Raw genomic sequence first — 23464 nt, 5'->3', positions numbered from 1 at the left:
GAAAAAGCTACGATGTCTGTGAACTTCAGGTGATGTATCTTCAACTGTATTCATCGCCTGTTGAAGAGTGCTTCTGTTTTGGCTTTCCGCAGTCCCGATATCTGTCTCCCTCAAGTAAGGAAAACAGATTATACTTGATCCACTTGTTAATGCCTACATATGTGTGTCAAGTGTAAAGTTGCACAGTAATTGAAGGAAAGCAAGGAAGAACCTTTTCCATTTTGTACCGCTGTCGTTTCAATTTCAACGGTTCGCCAATTTGTATACGTACGATGTTCATTTCGCCATCTTCGCCGATAACCAATGAAGCGCCTAAAGCACAGGCAAGAATTGTAGTTAAGAACGCTCAATGTATATCAAGTCTTTGAATATGTTCTCGCAATCAAATTGTTTGGAAAGTCAGTTGTTCGATAAGGATCATTTCCAAGTTTATTTGGGTAATCTATCATTCAAAAAGTGACGTTTTTAGGAAGATCTGGAGGGGTTTTGCCCACCGATTGTAATGCAAATGTTTATCGCTATTGCTTTTGTGAAGTGGAAATGTTTTGGTGGTAGGTTATTGGCGACCTACCAAAGAATTCCATAGCAAATCATCTACATTCGCTCTGTTTCTATTTGATTGTTTATACCTACTCATGTTTCCAATGTCGTCCTTAACTCGATATCCTGCTGTAGAAAATATCGTCAACAAGTGCTTCCCTATACGCTCATAACCACTCATTGGTGGTTGATGTCCACGAACGATAAGCGATAGCTATAAATGCAATATCTTAGGAATTCTCTTGTTGTTATGATGTACAGAAGTATTTATTCAGTTTGTCCAAGTACAGTAGATCAATACGACATGAACCTCGGTGCATTTGCTACGCACTCGAAACGGCGCGGTGGAGGTAGCGATTGGGACCGAGATAGGACCATCGCAAACTGAAGCAATGTATGGTGCCAGCAAGGGTTCCAGCACGCTCCTAACAGCTCAGCGCACCGTCTCGAGAGAAGCCGCGTACGCAATTGCACCGTGCTTCATGCCGTTTTGAGTTGAGAACATGCAAACCTTGTTTCTCTTTACAAACTTTCTTATCTGGATTGGTCCAAACACATATCCAACTCCGACTCCAGCGGCATCACGAAAAGTGTTCGGCTGAATAATACATGTAAAACCTCTAGCAAACTACTAAATTACTTCTAGCAAATCATTAAATTTTGCAAAAGAATCAGCTAGGTAATTGCAAACGAACTGCAAGCAGTTTTAGCGTCCTAAACACAAAAACTTGACTATCGCTTACTCCAAAACCCCAGACGTCGACATGTGGATCAGACCACATAATGTCGATATGTAGATCGATCCGTTTGTTAGTTACTATTGGTTTTCGTAAAGCTGCGATCTCGGCGATAGTATTAATACGTGGGGATAATCCACCATGAAAACACATTATCTGTTGATTAATTACGCAAGCGATCGGCATAGCACTGAAAATAAGTGTTAGCTGTGCTTCCATGTATATAGTCGGGTCAAAACGACATGAAGCACGGTGCCATTGTATAAGTGGTGCGGTGAAGCATAGCAATTAGGGTTGAAGAGGGACCACTGCTACCACAATTCGTCGCAGTAATTGCAATGGTCTTACCTCGATCCCAGCAGCTAGCTCCAACACGCCACCTCGAGCGCAACAGCACCGAAATTTATGTCGTTTTGACCCGATCATAGCAGAAAACATCTGGCAAGTTAATTCCAATTTTGGTAGTATAATATTAGGAGGTGCAAAGGTAGTTGAAAGTGGGGACACTCAAAGCTGCTCTAGTCGAACTGCACTTTCGAGCGCAGAACGTCCATAGAGCACAAGGCATAACTACAACAGAGCAGAAAAACCGTTCCTGGGTGACGAATGCCTTCCCCAGTTGAGAAGGCGATAATTCATCAATCGACTTTTCATCACTGGAAGCGAAAAAAGAAGTCAGCTGGGCCCCTAAAATCTAAACATTAATCTTCGAAGATCATGACATGTAGGTCCAAGCTACTAAGATAGATCTGTAGAATGGAGAAATACTAAGAAAGAAGATAGAGTAGAACATTGGTATTTCCAGACCTTTCTTCCTTTCTTTATCTTAGTAGCTTAGAATACGTTCAATGATGCTCGAAGACTAGCGCTTAGGTTTGTGTCCCAGGTGATACGGCTATTCACCATTAGTAGTGATTTGTCGATTGATGAACTATCGCCTCCTCAATTTTTTTTCCAATTGGGAAAACAATTTGCCACTTAAGAACGGTTTTTGTCTTCTATGGACGTTTAGCGCTCAGGAGTACAGTTCAACTAGAGCAGCATTGAGTGCCCCCAACTACATTTGCACCTGTTAAGAAGTGTGAAACAAAGCTATTTTTAAAAGGTTGAATTTAGTGTATCCCTAAATTGTTACGAAAGCCTCAGGGAACCCGTAGTTGTAGATTACGGGACGTAGCGTAGCTCCGCCCTAATCACCCTAATCGACGTAAATAACGGCGTGGGAACGGCGAGCTTCGGTCCTCTCAGCAGCCTATTCATTGGTTTCACTTGAATAGGCTGGTGAGGATGCACAATTGATCTGGGGCAGCTCGCTCGTGGCATGGACAGAGGTGGTCCTTGCTTTTCTACGACGATTAGGGGAATTTGGGCGAACCCACGCTAACTTTCGTAATCTGCAACCCGAACTCTACAAGTTCCCTGGGATTTCAGTACGTAATGATACACTACCTTCAAAGTTACCCACCTGAAAACTTTTCCTATTTTCCTGTATAACTTTTTGAATAAACGTCTAGAGAATCGCGTTCTCACTTCACTTTGGAAATTATAGGCCTGAAGTCCTGCTATTGTCAAATATATAAGCCATAAGTCTGAGGAATAAGTATTCGTGAAGAGCGACACACTTTATTGACGGGTGGGTCTTCATGGTTTCCGCGAATGAGGTACACGGATTTCGGCAGGACTATTTTTAGAAGTAGCAGGAACATCAATACCTGGAAAAGTGCCTGCGGGTAAACAATATTGATTTTAAAATGACACTGATATAATTCTTAACAACATTATATTGTCAGTAAACAATTACTACTGTGCGAGGTCTTTTATTTATGTTCTAGGTATAGCTGATATGTGATGGTATATATGTCAAAACGGCCAGAAGCCTTTTACAGCTGTGTTCTGTGCTCGAACGGGTGCTGTGTACCTAGCTGTTGCGATCGACGCGAAACTATGGTTAGTGCGACCCAAAGGGCAGAGTCAAGTGGAGCTAACGATTGTCCCACCTAGAGCGCAACTTCTAGCTCCACAGCGCAGCTTCGAGCGCACCACGTCAAGGAACCACACATGCCTAGGTTGTTTTGGCTGTACCTCTGTGCTATGTCGTCCTCTGTCGACGTAATCTCCGAGAAAAAGACATCGAGTGTCTGGAGGCCAACCATTTGCGTGAAACCATCGCCAGACATCACTGTATTGACCGTGTATGTCTCCATAGATTGTAATTGGGGCCGATAGCTTGAAACGATGCGCAGTTTACAGCTACTTAACTACTTTCTCTAATGAATCTCGAACCTCAAGCACAGTTGGTTCTTCCATGAGCGTTTTATATGCAGCTGCAAGGATTACGCCCACCACATCGTAGTCCCAGTTAATTTCACAGGGACCGAGACGGATGACCTAGAAAAGATTTTTTTTGCTAAAGCAGAACTGTCTACGCATAAGTACGCAGCACTTTAACGTTTGACTCTTATTTTCAGTATTCAAGGAATTCACCGAGTTGAGAATTTCTCCCAGAGGAGAAGAGCAGTTGATATCCGTCAGTTTTGCTTGATCTTTTGCTTCTCGGTATGTCATGCGATCGGTGGTGGAGTAAGTAAGCACCTGGAAGTGATGAGTGACGGTCCCGTGCGTCACATTTCTATCTCACCACATTTTTTCCCGTTCGTTATTTCTTTACGTTTCTTTTCTGTTACAACTCGTGGTTTTGCCTCAATGGTGGCGCTTAAAGGCATCACCCCACGAATCTGAGGTGGTACGGATTTCAGGTGGAGTATTCATATACGGGATAGTAGATTATGGAGAGGGGTGGGATTCCGTCCATTTCTTCCTAATTGCCGTAAAAAACGGCCCGGAAGATACGGCGCGTGCACGAGGCTGGCGCTCCAATCGAACTCGTTCTAGAAAATAGTGCACAGGAACGCTCGAAGCCGTATCTGCCGGGCCGTTTTCTACTGCAATTAGGAAGTAATGAACGGAATCACCCTTCTCTGAATAACGTATGGTCCCGTATACGAATACTTCACCGGAAATCCTTACCACCCAGATTGGTGGGGTGGTGCCTTTAGGCATGCCAACCATCGAGAGCATGAAACGTTAACAGTTGTGTCCTACAAAACTGTCGATGTTGGGGTTTGGCAAATATAGAGCTTGGGTGGTAGATTGCGAGCATGAACGTGACGCAATTCAATTCAACGCCGCCTAATCGTGCTGAAAACCATGTTTGTTTCTTCTTTCTTTCGAGATGCGTTAGAACGTGTCATCTTTGTACACGCGCCACATCCACGAGCGAGCGGTCGAGAATGAGGTCAGTGAGGTCTCCATAGCAGCCCATTAATGTAAAGACAATGAACACACTGCTGAGGAACTCAGAACATGTACAAGGCTGGCACGTTCTAACGTTGAAACTCTTACGAACGAAGGCGGTTCCGACGCCGTTTTTCTGGCCGGTAAGGGGATACTCGTAACCTACGCTCCAACCCTATATTCGCCCACAGAGGCAGCATTGTCAGCTTAGTGATAAGCTGCCTTCAACGCACCGACTAAGAGAACAGAAACCGTAGTGGGGATTATATATATATATATATATATATATATATATATATATTTCTGTTAGGGGATCGTAGCAAATGAAGCAGGTATTCTTTCATATTCAGTTCAAAAGTAAACGACAAAGTAGCACTTATTCTATAAGTTAGAGAACCCACGCTAAATCTCCCTCCCTGCTTCTCCCTACTTCTTGAACATATTAACGAACTACTAAATAGCAGCAAAATTTTGTAAGCTTTTCCTGCTTAACTCGACCATTTGACTGAAAAACGCTTTCCATTCTAGCTCTTATGAATCAAAGTCGGAACAAATGATCTTAAGCCTTTAACAGTTGTGTTAGCGGTTGTCCTCGAAGCGTCGCGGTGGATTCAGCAGATGAAAACGAGATTGGAGCATTTCTAACTCCATTTGGTTTCGAACTAATTTGGTTCGAAAAGCTAGCGATAGTCCCTTCTCGACTCCACCGCACCACTTGGAGTGCAACTGCTTACGCAACTCATCCTAGCTTTACATTGTTTTGACTCGACTATATCACTACTGGAATTGAATTGAGGAACTGAACGTGGGTCGTGACGTATTTAAAGGCATACACATACTGCATTAACGGCAAGGTTTTCCAGTGATGCAGATGTTGGCTCCGATGTTCCTCTGGAAATCTGTTCGATCACATAGTTTGTTTCGTTTGCATTCAGTTTCGGTTGAATCGAGAACTGAGTGAGGTCTAACTGCAAATCGAAAGTTCATTCAGTGCTTTTACACCACTCATAATGTCCACATACACATCACACAAATATTCAACAACTATTTCAACAACGAGAGCAAATTCGAGATCTTGGGGTTATAATCGATAAGTCGTTCGACTTCTCCGCTCATTTTGACTTAGTCACCAAAAAAGAGCTGTCATCTATTTTTACAACATTTAGGAACATGCACCCTAAGGCCGTTGATTTAGTAATATTTCTTTACAAGGCATACGTTTTGCCAGATCTAGAATACGCAATGCCAGTCTAGAATCCATTCTTGAGGAAGGATATCAAAAAGAAAAAGTACAACAAATTTTCAGGCTGGTTTATTATAGACCTGTATGAACGTCCGGCTAAACCCGAACTTCAGACTTTCTGTGGTGTTCGCTTCGCTCCCCTTCACTGATCAATGAAAATTAATGAAAGTTTGTTTATTCTCTTTCTCTCTGCAAATATCTGAAATTAGATTTGTGTTGTTCTAACAACCTTTTCTTCCCCTTTTCCTCTTTTTTATTATAAATAAAGGCGGAAGGTTTCATAGTTTTCTTTCTAAACGGGTACACTTAGATAATATTCAAACTTTAGTTTCAAACACGCCTTCGTTCCCAACACAGTGTAGACACAATTTGAAAGTACTACTCGAAGTATGGGTTCTCCTCTTGTTTCCCCCAACGGTTATCACAGAATGATGTTTCACATAAAATGAAGTGAATGACATCATCGTACTGATAAAGATAGCGTTTCACGTCAGATCATATAAACAATTTGCTACTATTTGAGCAGCCGTTTGCACGCGAGTTTCCACTTTCTGAGGAACGGAAGAGTTGCAGAGGTGGAAAGCAACGCGGAAAGTGGACACAACTATGAAACGTTTGCAACGTCCCATTTACATTTTTCGACATGCACACGAAGTTACTGCGCGATACTTCTACACCATGACGCAGGAATTCGAACCCGTGGGACCCGCCTTAACTCATTTTATGGCTTTACGATCTCGGCGCATCAATCTGACACCCTGGGACCCGTCGCACCCCATACTATAGATATCTGGCGTCAGCGCGTCAATCCTGCACCGGTGGACCCCATTTAGGCAGCCGTTTGTGTGGATGTTTCCACTTTTTGAAGAAGGCATGGCAACAAGTTGAGGCAAACGTGCAAGGAAATAGATACGTGGAGGATTCATAGAGGTGCAATGCAACACGTGCAGTGGCCGTGAATATGGAACGGTGGACCCACACACACATACACGCACACACACACACACACACTCACACACACACACACACTCACACACACACACACACACACACACACACACACACGTGACAGAATAAGCCCGTTTTTATATATCATGATCATGATGCTTTTCCGATCCGGGTTGCCCTGAAACTACTCATAATATCCACATACACATCACACAAATATTCAACAACTATTCAATAAACTTCCTTTCAATGAAATTCGACTTAACGCTCTGAATTTTACGAGCTTGAAGTACAGAAGAGTAGTCAACGATTTAGTTTTGGGTTTTCGTATCTTACAAATGGAATTTAAGCTAAAGGCAGGAAAGTATCGGATTTTCCGACTAACAAGCGGGAGAACAGGAAGCTTCAATTCGCAGTACTCCAAACTCTAGACGGAAACTCTTCTCAACTATGTTCAACTCCTTTTTCTGCAGAGTTGGGCGTTGGATTAATTCACTTCCCGCTGAAGTTTCTAGTCCAATTTCGAAGATATTCAATAACAGGCTATCCCAACTGAGCATGGTCTAAAATCTCACTGTTTCAGAGTTGTGGAGCATGTTCATTCTCTAACGAGCGACCACATTAAGCATTGAATTGATATGTATTTCTAGCTCACAGTCTTAGTTTCTGTTTTTCTGTTGTTCATAATGGCACTACCTAGCTGCAATTCTGCTTAGTATGCTCTTTTTCGAAATCATTTGTAAAATTGGTCCTCATTCTCTCCTAGTGGTGGATAACCGTTCGAGGATAGCAAAGGTGGTGAGTCCCTGCGCTTGAGGTCCCCCTGTCGTCCGCCCAGGGTCCCTGAAGGATTGCTCTGTTCGGGGTTAAGTTGGTCACGCTAACCTTGGTAACCCTTTATCTACTGCAGCATTCTGGAACTGGGAAAAGGATCTCGCGTGAGAATTTCTTACCTTCTGTAGCGGAAGAGTAACCTGCCAACCCACCACCCCTTAAGCTTTGAAGGGCCGGTCCTGTTGCGTAGAACTTAGGCGGAATTCTAGTGAGATGTGTTCCATATTGTTTGTTTTATGGCACACCTGTAGGTGTTTTCAATAAATACATAAATGTGGCATACATTCGAAGTATGATAGATTGACCTTGGTTTTTCGATGCAACATCGCGCAGTATTGTTCTAGTCAATGCGTTTTTAAAAGCAGCGTATAACAAAATTGATGAACTGAGGAGACACAATTATGAAGGTATAACAACCTCTGCTGCTCATTTGAATTATCTCGAAATACCTGGGTCTCGAGTAGAACGATGGTCTAGTGTTCAAACTGCAACAGTTGTTCGTTTATTTATGTAATCAATTAGACGAATAGACTTTCTTGGTTCTCTGCGCGTTGAGAAGACGGCCTCGGTGAGGAGAGTCGAAAACAGCTTCGAGGAACATAAGGGCTAACTGAAATTGCTCTGAATACTTCTGGCCACATCTTGATCAGTCTTCTAACGATGAACACTTAGTCAGACGTAGATCGTCTAGGACGAAAGCCGGCTTGCTCGTCACGCGTTGTTTCTATGCAATATTTGATAAGCCGGTCTTTAGCATAGCTTTGATAGAACAATTCGCTCTACGTGAGAACGTAATCGAGCTGAAGTTTGAGAGTTCTCGTCTTCCGTTTGCGCTCTTCAGGCGTCGGAGGTTGACCCTTTCCATGACCCTTTTTGAACGTGGAAGGGATATCTGACTGACTGGGTATCCTAGACAGGAACTCATTGCCTTTATCACATGAGGGGGGTGGGTACTTACAATCTAGAAATTGCATCTGCTGTAATCCCACGGTCATACAAAGGCGCGTTAAACGATATTGAGCCAAGTTTCAGGTTGTTGTGGTAGTTACTCACAGCTAACGTGCAGCCTCCTATCTTTCATCAGCATCGCCGCATCAGATAGTGCATGTTCCGCACTCGGAACACGATAATTGATTATTTGTAATGTTTGTTGCCATACTGTCCCCTCCTTGCCGACCATATGATAAGGAGGCGGCGCGCTTGTATGTCATGTTGCTTTTGTAATAGCCGGAGCAGGCCGGCAGTTTTTCTGTGTTTTGATTGCTTCATTTGAAAAACATTATCATTGAACCACCGTATCCTTTCTCGGATCTTCGGATCTCTGATGCGTGCTTCCTGCGGCGCAGCAAACGGTACACAGAGATATCGCGGAAGCCTAGAGAAGGCGATTTGTTGCAGTTCATTCGATAATGATCTGCAGTTCAGCGTGACAAAACAGATAGTTATTGCCAAAGATCGCATGGTATCTCCAGGGAGTTTCACTACTGCAGGCATTGACTGGATGCGCTGAACAGGAGTACCTTCTTGCAATATACGGGAATTTTGCGTGATTTAGCTGTGCAGGTTATATGGCTCAGCTACAACGCTTAGAGTCAAACGCTAGGTTGCATTCAGCATAAGAAGGGCCAGCACGAACATGTGGCAGTATGAATCATATATGTACGCGGCCTCGTGTATACGAGGCTCATTGTTATGCAAGTGTATACTCGTAAACTGCCTAAACACGAGGTCTGAACGGTTTGAACGGTTTAGGTTTGAACGTGAAATGAAGGACATGATTTTGAATAAATACCCACACAACATGCAATGCTACTCGCGAAAAAATTCATTACTTTACTAAGTTCCTTATTGCCGTGATTTTGGTTCTGACTTCTTCTTTTTTACAGAATCTGAGAGAACTTTTCTGCATTATAGCTGCGAATTCAGGCAGTGAATGGATAAAGTCTAATGTAATACTGGAAACAACCTTAAAATGGTGGCGCAGCATAACCATCGTAAATTTCCGTTCAAAAACTTTGTATTCCTATGTAGTAAATGCGAGCCTTCGTAATCACTTTTCTTCTGTTAGTTAGTCTGTTATTATGTCCATCATTTGCTAAGAGCGTACTGGAGCGGAGTACAACTGTCGCAGAACACCGACAAGCAAATCAGAGACTATATTAGGGATTGCACACAAGAAATTGTGAACTTACATGTATTCGTTCTTCAAATCTTGGATTCTTATCAAAAGGATCTGGAGGGCCACAGTTAATAATTAAGAGTATTAGCTTAAAAGTTTCCTTTTTCTATGGATCTGAGTGATGTTTCTGAACGACTACAAATTTCGTTACAAAGTTCACTGTTCGCTTACCAGTTTAGCAATTACGATTATAAGTATAACGAAATGGCCAATATATTGTTTTGCATAGCTGCGAGTCCTGTTTAGATGGAAGAATGAGAGTGTGTTGCACAGATGCGTGTCACAACAGCTAAATCGTCAAAATAGAATGAGTTAATGTCACGATAGTACGGTCAATAAGAATTCTAAGAAATGGGATTCGAAACCACCACCTGGTTAAATAATGTTATACACAGTTCGCCCAAAGCATTCAACAAGGCTGACGCGACGCGTAGGATGCGTCAGAACATCGCTCTTCGCGTGATGCTATCAATGAAAGTCAAAGTATCAAAGTTGAACAGGAAGTGTCCTACCACTTCCCGTTGTCTTAATCCAGTTACAAATCCAGACGGTGTTGTACATACGGCTGTATCCGAAGTGCAGCAGTTGTTCGTTGATTTATGTCATCAAGTAGGCGAACGAACGTTCCTGGTACTTCACTTGCGTGAAGTCCGTTGAAAAGACGGCGTCGATGAAGAGAGTCGAAAGCGGATTCAAAGTCCAGAAAGACTATTTGCATTGACCTTGAACACCGCTGCCAGATTTCAATCACTCTCCTGATGATGAACACCTGATCTAAACCATAGATAGCCCAGGAAAAAAGCCAGCTTGCTCGTTTCGCGTTGTTTCTTCGCGATGCATAATACGTAATCATTATAGCGTATCTCTACGAGTCATTTGTGCTTTCGTCGATCCATCTTGAACGGATGGTCTTTGTCATACTATACTGAGAAGACCAGCAGATCGCCATGTTCAACGTGTTCTAGTAATTTGTCGGGTCCAAGCCTAAAAAGGCTACCTTGCTGAAAAAGGAAGTTTTAAACTGAGGGGTTCGATAGGGTAGCTGAGGACACTCGGCGTGGATAGTCAGTGAAGGCGAGGCATAAGGTTTCGCAAGATACGGAATAGCGACGAATGGAGTGACTGTGGTGAAGGACAACACACCCAAGCGGGAAGATCCGGACAGTCGCTAATATCAATCCTCCAATTAAGTCAAGTAAGTCGTTCAACATATCACTTAGGCAGATGGGGACAGTAGCACTACTTATCATATTTTCCTCACCAGTAAAAATCGTCAGTTGAGTACAGATGACATCCAGCTGACGGGCAATCACGCTGCTCGAACAATGGTAGATTGTGAGTTTCTGAAACCATAACTGAACACCATAATTTTGCTTCTTTCTCCTAGAAATTTTGTTTCGTTGTTATTGCATACTGCCACCAACGAACTCACGGAACTTACAGCGGTCCTGACACTACCATCACTGGATATTTTCCCATCAAAACAAGAAGTATTCCCTAAAAAGACATTTTGAGTTGAATCTCGCATACAAGGAAACATTTGTGCGGTAACTGCGAGTAGGTTAGTTTACCCAACCACGTACCGCGCACTTCCGATGCTGCTACGGTGGTAGAAAACAGCAGGCAGTATAGCATAACAACCGGCTCACGTAGAGAAACTATGAAAACTGGTTTGTACCGGATTAGCCAACATAAATGTACTCCCTTATATTTGTGATATTGTTTTAGTTTCCTAATTGCAGATGACATTAGGGTTTCTGCAGATATTTTTATTTACATTGTACAAGAGATCGCAGATTTTGTCTTCTTCATGGAGGGGATGCGCGCTTTTCGTTCGTCACTTAATTGCCTCATTCCCAAAGCATAAGTCGGATTTCTTCTTTTTCTCATCAGCTTCCGATACACTTTACTTGAAACGACTTTACAACAAATTTTGTTTTCTCTCATCGCTAGTTCCCTGCATCTATGGGTTTTCTCACAAATGAAGTGAAATTATAGTCAAAATGACATGAACCGCGGTGCAGTTGCGTAAACGCCTGCGCTCGAAGCGCTACAATGGAGCGCAGCGGTTAGGATCGAAGGGGGAGGTTTTTGCCTTTTTGATTCGACTATACCAAATTATGTATACTCTGCGTCAAAGAATACTGGTACGGACCTGAGATCTGTCATAGAAATTGAAGGTCGATAAGTTGGCAGTAGACTTGTCTGGAAGGATAGAAACACAGGCTTAGCACATCAGCTAGCCTCTGCAGGTCATTGTAAGGATGCAGGGGAGTTCATGAACCTCAAACGAACGGCTGAGTTGAAGTCGAACGCGTAGGCGCATCGCCATATCTATAGAAAGGGGTGCGACGGGTCCATCAGCGTTGGATTGGTGCGCTGGGGTCGTGAAGGTATAAAATGGGTAAGGCGGGTCCCACAGGTTCGAAGTCCTGTGTCATGGTGTAGAAGTATCGTGCAGTATTTTCGTGTGCATGTCGAAAAAGGTAAATGGGACGTTGCAAACGTTTCATAGTTGTATCCACTTTCCATGTTGCTTTCCACCTCTGCGACTCCTTCGTTCCTCAGAAAGTGGAAACTTGTGTGCAAGCGGCTGCTCAAATAGTAGCAAGCTGTTTATATGATCTGACGTGAAACGCTATCTTTATTAGTACGATGATGTCATTCACTTCTTTTTATGTGAAACATCATTCCGTGATAACCGTTGGGGGAAACAAGAGGGAAACCAATACTTTGAGTAATGATTCCAAGTCTTGTCTATATTGCATTGGTATCGAAAGAATGCTTAAAGGTGAAGTTTGTATGTTCTCCATATGAAGAACTGACGCGTTTACAAAGAAAGCTATGAATCTTTTGCTTAAATTAGCTTTAAGGAAAAGAAGAAAACGTTGCTGGAAAACCACAATTCTAATTTTACAGAAAATGTCACTATTATTGATTTATTTTCATTAATCAGTGATGGCGGTGCTCACCAAGCCTTTCATCCCTCCGGGGTCGATAAATTGGTACCAGACTTCTCTGAGAGGATAAAAACACTGACTTGATCACCGGCTGGCCCCCGCAAGTCATTGTATAGGCCAACACGCGTTCCAAAAAACCTCAACGATTACGAATTCCAGTAAAACGCATTGGCGCATCCCAAGTGGATTGATACGCCAGTGACTATCCTTTTTTTTATTCAGTGATGGCGAGTGGAACGAACACCACAGAAAGTCTGAAGTCCGGCTTTGGCCCTTTAGACGTTCAGACTGGTATATAATAACGGGTTTATTCTGCCACGTGTGTGTGCCAGTCACGAAATTCGAAAAGAGGGGTGTGACGGATCCACCGGCCTCGGATTGGTGCGGCGGCGCCAGTTAGCTACACAATGGACTAAGGCGGGTCCCGCGGCCCGGCGTCAGGTTGGTGCGCAATAACTTCGCGTGCATGACGCAAAAGATGGTTGCAGCCGTTTCATAGCCGTGGCCACTGGGCGCTTTGCATTACACCTTTATGACTCCTCCGCGTGTCTATTTCCTTCTTCGTTCGCCTCAAGTTGTTAGCATGCCGTTCTCAGAAAGTGGAAACACACATGCAAACGGATGCTTAAATAGTAGCGAGATACTTATGTGATCTGACGTGGAACGTTATCTTTATCAGTAGGATGATGTCTTTCACGTCATTTTATGCCAAAACATCATTTTTTGATAACTTGGGGAAAACAGGAGGAAAACCAATATTTCGAGTGATAGTTTTAAATTTTTTCTATAGTATATTGGTAAGGAGTGTTTAAAGCTGAGTTCGAATGTTCTCCAAATGTAGAACCTCCATGAAATCCTAGAATCTCCATGAAATCTTTCGCTTTTAGTTATAATATAAAAAAGGAAGGAAGATTGTTGGAGATGCACAAGTCCAATTTCACAAAAAACGGCACTAATATTAATTATCGTTGATCAGTGAAGGCGAGCGAAGCAAACACCACAGATGGTCTGAAGTCCGGCTTTAGCCGGACATTGAGACTGGTTCCATTAATAATATAAATAATTACATGTATTTCAAAGTATTATATTAAGTTCCAGACGTAGGACAATAACGTGAAAGCATAAACATTTCGTTTTGACAATGCGCAATGTGATACCCCGCTGAGTCAAATTTTCGCAAAGGAGAAACTTGAAACCTAATCTAGAAGTTAAAGAATTTAATTATTTCTAGTTTTCAGCAGTTTAAAAGCGGTTCAGGTGGAATTTAATAACAACAAAGAACTCTGATTCTTTGCGAATTGTATGCTCTAGGAGATCGCGAATAACTTCGTGATGAGGACCAAGCGAATACTTTGGGTGGATTTCTATAGAGGAAGGTTTCTGCTACAGGATTATCACGTCGCTGTTTTTTGAGGCCTGGTTTTTTTTTTGGAATTTAGATCGGAGAAAATTTTAAATTTTTCGACTTTTTTTTGAAATTTTTCCAATCTAAATTTTGAGAGAATCAGATGAACCGAAAAGTGTATGATCCTGAACGAAGTTTTATGACAAAAAAAACAACTGACAAACAGACAATTCTATGCAAATTAAATTCCAGCTTGTTGTGGGTGAGAAATTTTCCTATCAGATGCCATACCATTCTATTTCCATGGCCTCGCCGTTTTTCCAAATATCTGATGGGGAGAATGCCATTTTCCCATCCTTGTCCCATTAAAATTCCAACAAGATTAGGAATTGGGAAAAAAAAACAGCTGTATGATTGTTTTCAAGGGTAAACCTACTTTTCTGAAGAACTAATTACAACATTTCTGTTGGACCTCTTATCATTAAGTTATTAGTGATCTCCCAGACCTAGCAATGTGCACGGAATCCGAGTTTTTTTGGTTACTAAATCAATTTTGGTCATTAAATCCACTTTTAAACTGCTGGAAACTACGTACATACATATAATTAATTCTTCATCTTTATGGATTCTTTATGGACTCTTTTGCAAAAAGTTTACACAATTACAGGACAACACAGTTTACATCTATCCTGCATCGTCCCATTTCACATTGTCGGAGCAAAATGTTGATTTTTTAATTTTTTTCATTGTTGTCCTGTAATTCCACATATGCATCTGACTCTTCTCTTTTTTTAATCGTATTATGTGCTCTAATCAGTATTTAAAAATATTTTGTAGATTTAAAAAGAAAAAAGAAAACACTTCAATGATAATATCCCAACAATATTTCAGCAAATTTGCTTCTTTCATGTACTACTCGTTTTCTTCGTTGTTCGGTGTTTCTTCCAAACACACGAAATTTCCAATGTGTTAAAGCATCACCCCGATCTGGGGGTGCGGATTTCAAGTGGAGAGTTCCTATACGGGATCGTAGATTGTGGTGATTCCGTCCATTTCTTCCTAATTGCCCTAAAAAATGGCGCGGCAAATGCGGCGCGTGTACAAAGCTGGCGCGCTCCGATCGAACTCGTTGTGGAAAATAGCGCGACGGAATGCTCGAAGTTGTATCTTCCAAGCCGTTTTTGACGAAAATCAGAAAGAAATAGACGGAATCACCCTTCTGTCGATAATCTACTACTCCGTATGAGCATAACCTACCTGAAACCCGCACCACCTCAGATTCGTGGAGTGATGCCTTTAAGCGAGTAAAAGTGACCAAAAATGCACTGAGTATCAGCACAAAAAATTTTGGAAAATTCTGTCCTTTTTATGTATCTTATAAGAATTTAACGGCTTTTGGTTCTGATATTTCAATTCCATGAAGCCAGTGCTGTCGGGCACAGGCAGCCTCTGTTCCTGGGACATTGAATCCCAACTGATTGGTGGAAATAAGCAACGTTGGCGAAAACGAAAAAGATTTCGAAGGCATTCGATTATAAGAATAGAACTATGTGACTCAATTAAAAAACGTTTATAGTCGTGAGCTCTGGCCTTAAGCTGGACACCAAGATCGAAGCAGGATCTCACATTTTACGAGATGTCGTATTGTTAGTTTACTAGACAAAGCGCAAATATTTAGCATTCTCGCATCCTACTCTCCCTAGACGCATCGATTTGTGATCGACGTTCAAAGGCGATAGGGAAACGGGAAGGGCACGTATCCAATGTATCTTCCTTCATGAGGAAAAATGCACAGGTAAAATGTAGTTGCAGGGGCATTCAACACTACTCTAATGGAACTGTACTTTTCAGCGCAAAAAAAAACGTTCGTAGAGCACAAAGATCATTCCTGACGGTGAAGCGCAGATTGCGGAGAAGAAACCTCTCAGATTATTTGTGGCTTTTTTCAATGTTCTACATGATATGAGTTAACTGCCCACCTCCGGTATGCTGTTTGTTGAGTTTTGTAGAGCTAAAGCATTGGTAGTTTCAGCTCTATATTTCTTTTTTCGCTTAATAACTTTAGCCTACGTGTCAAGGTGATTCCGGGAGACTAATGCTCACGTTTTATGGCTCCGACTCACTCACCTATTCACTTCCAGTGATGACCTGTCGATTGATGAACTATAGCCTACTCAAATAGTAAAGCCATTTGTCACTTAAGAACAGTTTTTGTGCTCTATCAAGGTTTTTGCGCCCCAAAACTACAGTTCGATTAAAGCAATGTTGAGTGCCCCCGCCTCACAAAACTTGCGCCAGCAAAATGAGCAATAATTTTTTCATTTTGCTGACGCATTCTCGGTGCAACAGCATCTCGCGGCGAAGCCTTGCTGTTTATTACGGGGACATTCCCAATGATAGAAGGAGTGGAGATGTATTTCCGCCACGCGACGCATTTTCACGAGGACGAGAAATTTCTATTCCCATCCTTAACAAAATATCCAACCAAGACTCATTTTTCCATAAGAGCGCAACTGGAGAAATTTGATTGGATTCGAGCTCAAGACCTATGGGAGTTCTGCTCACGATCGATGGCATGGATCGTTTTCGCGTTGTTGTCCAGAACTTTTTGTAGGCCCTTTGTTGAGCTTCCGGGACCAAGTTCAAGTTTTTTGTGAGACCCTCTCCGTCTGCGCAGGTGATAAATGTCTTATTATCACGTTTCTATGTAGTCACGATCTGTACACTTGGCTGCGGGCCCGTACGAGGTTTATTGTTTTTGGCAGCGTTGAAATCTCAATTGTTATCATCTGTCAGTCAATGTCAGTGGGGGAGTGTGGAGAATCACCGTCTGCTGATTTGAGGTGATCTGATCTTTGGATCATTTCTCAGTCAACAAACGAGTACGACAGGTGCAGCAATCAAACTCATCCTACGTAGCGAATTCCGTTACTCCAGCAAACAACCGTTGATAACGGTAATCAAACAGAAAGTGCTGTTGTTATGCTGGGCTGAGTTCAATCGCAGAAGTGCCGCATTCTTAAAATACCCTGATGCTGATAACCATTGTTAGATGTAAGTCGTAGATGCTTAAATCGGAACGAATCCTGATCTCACTTGTTCCTGATTTTTCCACTCTTATTTTTTCCCAAACCTTAATTCTTGTTCGAATTGTAGATTGAATAATGATTGATGGTGGAAAATCAGCGGATTAGTCATCCATGAGACCGTCAACGTCTTCGCCTGCCGTATTGTTTTGCTTTCGTCATTGCAAGGTCTTCGCTTCGGATTTTCAAATTTTTATTATGGGAATCCACAGCTTTTCCCTAAAGATTTCGAACTAATAAAAATTCCCCTACATTCACTCACGTTGTCGCGAATGTATTATCGCTAACATCGGATTCCACTTCCATAATTCCACTTCTTTTTCACTACTTTCACTGTTTTCACGTCCGGATTTGAAATCCAATTTCACATCTTCCACTTTGCAGGGGCTGAAGAGATTAAGAACTTAACAAGGAAGGAGGAAGCGATTTTTGCCGCTTCAATTCTCGTAGTCGACAATTTTGCACTCACTTTCGTATACAAGCATGAATGAACAAATAAATAGAACTAAATAAATAGATTTTAATGGTACGAAAAGTCGCACATTCAAAACGCTACTTCATCGCTTGAGTTTGTTGTGATCGCGGCACGGGCCCACTATTTATGTTTTGTGCTGGTGAAGGGGACCACGTTTTCTCCTTTCGCTTGAACTGACCAGCTGTGATAGCAGTTTTCTTTCAGTGTTCATGTTTTGTTATCAGCAGAAGTCATTTTTCTTTTATTTCCTTTCCATTTGCGTTTTTTACTCTCCACTCTCACCTATCAACTTTTATTGTGTATGCCACGAATTCGAGATGAATATTCTTCGAGCTGTGCTCAACACTGCTTGTTTTAACTCGAACGACTTTGTTCTTTATTTTCGGCATGTCAGAGTGTTTTCAAAGTGTTGTTCACTGTTCTTTTCACAAAAGTCTCAAGTTTTGAGGCTCTAAGAACTCAACAATGTCAAAACTCGATCACATTTGACTGTAATGTGTAACCAAATTTGCGCGTTTACTCCTTTCGCCTTAACTGAACAGTTGTAAAATCAGTTTTCTTTGAAAAACAACAACGGTTCCAATCAATGATTTGGCTCCGGATTTTTGTAAAGTTACAGTTGCTGGGATGCTAGGATGCTAAGCTAGAATGACCATGGAGAAGTAGGGTACGATTATTGAGTATTATTTCTGTTTCTTGCATCCATCTAAGATTTTCTCAGAAATCTGCATGAAGACTTCACTCGTACTGCTTTTTATGAAATCCGGAAATTCGTACAACCACAGATTCTTGGGGCGATGCCTTTAACGAAAATCTACTATGTAATTGGGAAAACAAAGGTTTTCTGGAAACAACCAGAGGAGAAAGATGGAAATTCAAGAAATCTTTAAGGAGCTGCTTTTTATGACAGAAAGTTGTCAAGTAAAGGCACCAGCAAACGAGGTAAAATCGCCAGTACCCCTCCAAATAAAGGTGAAACATCCAGCTATAGTAGGGTCAAAACGACATGAAACACGTACGCAATTGCGTACGCGGCCTCTTTCGAGGCGCTTCGGTGGAACGTAGTGGCTAGGAGCGTGGTGAAATCCTTGCTGGCACCACCCATCGCTGCAGTTGGCGACGGGCCCACCTCGGTTCCAACTGCTGCCTCCACAGCGCCGTTTCGAGCGCGTACGCAAATGCACATCAACTACACTCGTGTTTCATGTCGTATTGACCCGACTATAGTTACTGAGAAAGGTCTTAGAATTTGTTCACAGCTGGTATGCAGTGCCTTGAATCCCCTTAAATGGTAAAGCTTATGACGCACACATCGTGACTTTAATGTCAATACTCATTAAGAAGTGGTGTAAGTAACTCAAAATATCATTACCTTGCTGGTACTTTACAATAAGTGGCTGGCTAAATCTTTCTGTCTGTTAACGTAAGAGAGTTTTCTTAGCACGTAATCTTGCGTAGAGGCAAGGCGTTTCAGAGCACTAAATATTTGATATAAGATATATTTCTATCACTTTGCTCCAGACTCAACAACATTGGCTTTCATTTTGGAGAAGACTCTACGATGATTCAGGTCTTGTTCTCGTTTTCAACTACCACTACCTCTACCAAAATTTCTCCGGTTACAATTTAGTATTTTTCTATTGATTCAGTTCACTCCTATGTCCTCTATCTTCTCCTCTCATTTTACAACATTATTTGGCTTTTTCGCATTTCTTGGTTATATGTCAACAGGAACAGCTGTCATATAGAAGTACATATGTACCCTGTACTACTATTTTTCTCCGAGCAACTTGTCTAGCTAGAATAATATACTCCACTCAATGTGATTGCACTCATCATTTTTCTTCGAAATAGGATTTTTGAGATTATGGTCGTCATAAGTTTCTTTGACTTAACTATAAATTTTTCCGTTCATTTCCACGGAATTACTCGATTAAACCACGTTCAAGGGTTTTTCTTCCGAGTTTTGAAATACGTATACGTCGAGTTTCATATGAAGTAGAATTTTTCAGAGCGCTTCTGCATGAAAGGTTAGTTTGACTCCAGAGTAGAATGTTCTTGACGTCTAACAAAACTTTCTTATTAGTTACTTCCGATTAGTGATCGCACTTCTCAAGGTCGACATCCTGAAATGCGAAGAACGTTCGTGCGATTGCAATAAAGCGTGAAACTCCACTAACCTGATCTTAAAGTCATGAACTTTTGTGTATTTCGCTTCGGGGAATTCTTCGTTATCTTGCACTTTTCTGGTCCTCTCACAATTAATTCCGTCCTATGCACAATTTTCTTTTCATCCGAGTATTATTCACAGCTACTGCGAACAATCTGCTGTAGACCTTCTTCCGATTCTTTGTATCTCAAATAATTTAAATCATGAAATGAATCATACATCGTATCATGAAATAGACTTAGTACGAAATCCTGGTGGAAAACATAGAGTTCGGCGATTACGAATTTGAACGTAGCTCCACTCAGTTCCTTGTAATCGTCCTGAATAAAAACATAAAAAAATAAAAAAAATAAATAATAACATAAAAATAACATATACAACATATAACATAAAAAAAAATATAAAAACGACGTGGAAAACGGCGTTTGTCCTTGCGAGTTAAGTTGGAACGCGCCACCTTTGCACAAGCACCACATCCACGAGGAGGGAGCGATCCAGAATCAATGAGGTTATCTCAGCAGCCTAATCATGTAAAAGCAATGAATAGGTTGCTGAGGGAACCGGAACCTGGAGAAAGGTGACACATTCTGACGTATCTTGAAGGAACTTGGGCGGTTTCCACGTCGTTTTTTTTTTGAACGATTAGGGGTGATTTAGTGGTACACGCTCAATTCACACCCGAACTCTATATTTTCCCAAGGATACCATAACATCACCAGCTCTGCGAGACGTTGCCTTTAACGTCATCAGCAGACACCCATTTACATAACGTTTAGCCATATTGAGAATGCGATTTCTTTTCGAGGATGCATTTCAATAGAGGAAAAATGACTGCGTCGATTGTCACAGTGGATTTTTTGGATTGCCGTTAAACGTTTGCTTTTTTTTCTTCGGTGTAATGTATTCTGGAGTAGCATAGCTTTGTTGCCATGGTACCACTAATTCCTAGCACGTTTCTTCCAAAAGATCAATTGTCGCTAATCAAAGGCAACTCAGAAAAAAATTGAATACCATATTAACCAAGTTTTATCCGTAATCAGTATTTACCGGAGAAAATATAGTAGAAAAATAGCTGTTCATGCAAAGTTTTCATAACCAACAAGATAAACAATGAAATAAAAATAAGTGTACTAAGGCTTAATTTCCTGCGAGAATTGGTCCTTTTTTAAAATGACGTTATTTTTTTTTGTTTCCAGTTGGGATACATAACCCTACCTTTATTATTGTCGATGCCAACATCCTTTCTTCAAGTTTTTTTTTCTGACTAAAAGAGAAGGAAAAGAGAAAGAAAGGTTTTATGGATTAATATCTATAGCCGCCTAAGCTTACTTCTTTTCACCTTTTTGTGCAAGACACCGATTTCGTTTCAAAGAGAAGCGCAACTGTTTTTCGTTTCTCCCAGTGTGAGTTCCTCATTCCACTAGATACGATTAATCTCTCGAGAATCGACGTGTCAGACGGAGGCTACGTACCGCCGCGTTCGCTGGGATATGTGCAGAAAGTGCATTCGACGTAAAACGTGGTGTATCGGTGATGTGATGCGTTGCGCCCTCGATGAAGGTGTGCGTTGGCGTCTTTTTCACAGGACGGGACAAATCCCATGGAGCTCTTCTCTTCTTGTTTTTTCATTCTTTCTCCTCACATAATTGTTTATGAATGGGATCAAATGGCCTCAGCAAAGTCCTTCTCGAATTTTCCTAGTTTTGCCGTTTTTTTCTTCCCCTTGAGCGCCTCTAAAATAATCTTTCAGTCTCATTTTCGATGTAATTGCTCACGCAATTTGCTCCATCTATAATCGTGATTTGAAAAAAGGCCTTTTCTTGCTAGTTCAATAGCTTGTCTTGACCCCAGAACATCTCATCAAAGACTTCGCATGTAGAAATTGATTTTCTGCTCTCATTTCTTTGTAATTGTGCATGATTAGCGTTGTTTGAGACGCATCTGGGACTTTCACTGCACCTACGACTACAAAAAGAAACGCTAATCATGCACATTTGCACGAAGAAATGAGTGAAAAACTCAATGTTTACAAAAAAAAGGTCTGGAGCAGCTCTAGGAGCAAAGCAAATGCCGAGACTAGTGGAAAATGAGTTTTCTGCGTCTAAAAATCCAATTTTTGCACCATTCTACGGAAAAATGAAAGAGCAGAAGCGACGATGAATGAAGCTCCGATGAGCTTGTCGGGCTCTGCTGAGAAGGGTGCAGCTTACATATGAAAAGCCTCAGGTCATTTTACAGGAGATTATGGAAGCAAAAATATGCGAAAAAAGAAAATTGAAAGAAAGTAAAGATGAAGTAATGTTGGATATTGCTTGCGAGAGGTTTTGACATAGAAAGGACGATCATAACATTCATCTTGCGCGAATTCCAAATTTCAAGGACTTCTTCGCTAGCGAAAGATTACGCCAGAAATTTTTATTTTCGAAGATCTAATGGAGATTTTGTTCCCGTTTTCTTATTTTTTTACGGAATTGAAAAGTGGTGGTGCTGATTTCTGATTACATCCTTTTTTATTGCGAACAGCTCATCGCTTAAAGGCATCACCCCACCCACGAATCTGTGGTGGTGCGGATTTCAGGTGGAGTATTCGTATACGGAATGGGAGACTATGGAGAGGGGGGTGTGATTCCGTCCTTTTCTTCCTAATTGCCGTAAAAAACGATCCGGAAGATGCGGCGCCGCACAAGGCTGGCGCGCTCCAATCGAACCCCTTGTAGAAAATAGTGCGCCAAAACGCCTGAAGCCGTATCCTCCGGGCCGTTTTTTACGGCAATTAGGAAGAAGAGGACGGAATCACCCCCCTCTCCATAGTCTTCCATCCCGTATACGAATACTCTACCTGAAATCCGTACCACCTCAGATTCGTGGAGTGATGCCAATAATGACTGTTTCTCGCTTTTTTCCTTTCTTCAAATATCTTAACATCATATGCTGCATGTATATATTTCAATTTCTTCTTTTTACTTTAATTTGTCTATCATTTTCCCGTCAAATCTATCGATATTTCTGCTTGTGACACTTCTCATTTGAAACTTTCAGTCCAATGAAAGATCTATTTCTTTCTTTTCCATTCATATATCATTATGATACCTTTTGCTTCCCTTCTTTGCTATTCTACATATCTTTCTTACCATTCGATATTTTCAGATAGTATCCTTTACTACACTTTTTTGCCTCCGTAAATTTCTGTTCAGAAACAGCTGCTCCCTGCGGGTGTTAAGAAAAATGAGGCCTATTTGCCCTTCATTATTGACTTTGCTCAATGTTAGTTGGACATATCGCTTTTGTGATGTTCATCTTTCGGTTTTTTTCCTTCACTTTACCTTTATTAGCTGTACACATATATCACGTCGCCACAAATTTCCTGCTAAACAATATATTTTTGTTGGAACGAGCAAAAAAAAACAGAAAGAAAGATCTCATTCCACGTAGATAGACGATAAATAGACGTCTGAAAGGGCGAATGAAGTGATGGATAGGTTTCTTTCCGGTCCTTTGGTTGGTTACTTCGACACATAAAGAAATTTCAAAGGGCTTTTTGCGGTTTATCATATTTAGGAGCGGCACAAGCACATAGCGAAATTTTCTTCTGCAGACGTCTTCTGACAATAGAACGAAATTGAGAATCGAACGAGTGAAACGCTATAAAAACT

At 41.5% G+C, this 23464-nt stretch overlaps 1 protein-coding gene across 2 annotated transcripts; it reads right to left on the bottom strand.

Moving 5' to 3' along the window:
* Positions 1-40: 40 nt before the first annotated feature.
* Positions 41-18030, bottom strand: RB195_013338 (uncharacterized protein; the record flags this gene model as incomplete). 2 transcript variants are annotated; one of them, XM_064203103.1, is made up of 19 exons in its annotated part: positions 41-109; positions 212-312; positions 634-754; positions 1052-1138; positions 1284-1467; positions 2743-2828; positions 2900-2989; positions 3360-3503; positions 3561-3665; positions 3762-3869; positions 5411-5539; positions 9789-9863; positions 9947-10064; positions 10339-10549; positions 11037-11118; positions 11217-11272; positions 11359-11532; positions 17429-17553; positions 17924-18030. In XM_064203103.1, the coding sequence occupies 19 exons, from the start codon at positions 18028-18030 to the stop codon at positions 41-43; spliced, it is 2172 nt and encodes a 723-aa protein (XP_064058984.1). The 2 variants fall into 2 exon arrangements, with proteins under 2 accessions (XP_064058984.1, XP_064058985.1); XM_064203104.1 differs by lacking the exons at positions 10339-10549; positions 17429-17553; positions 17924-18030 and having other exon boundaries at positions 11037-11158; positions 11359-11410.
* Between the last annotated feature and the right edge of the window lie 5434 nt (positions 18031-23464).

The sequence above is a fragment of the Necator americanus genome, chromosome V, assembly GCF_031761385.1.
Source record: "Necator americanus strain Aroian chromosome V, whole genome shotgun sequence".
Classification (NCBI taxonomy): Eukaryota; Metazoa; Nematoda; class Chromadorea; order Rhabditida; family Ancylostomatidae; genus Necator; species Necator americanus.
The sequence above is the reverse complement of the archived record's forward strand: the minus strand, read 5'-3'. Positions and strand labels throughout refer to the sequence as shown.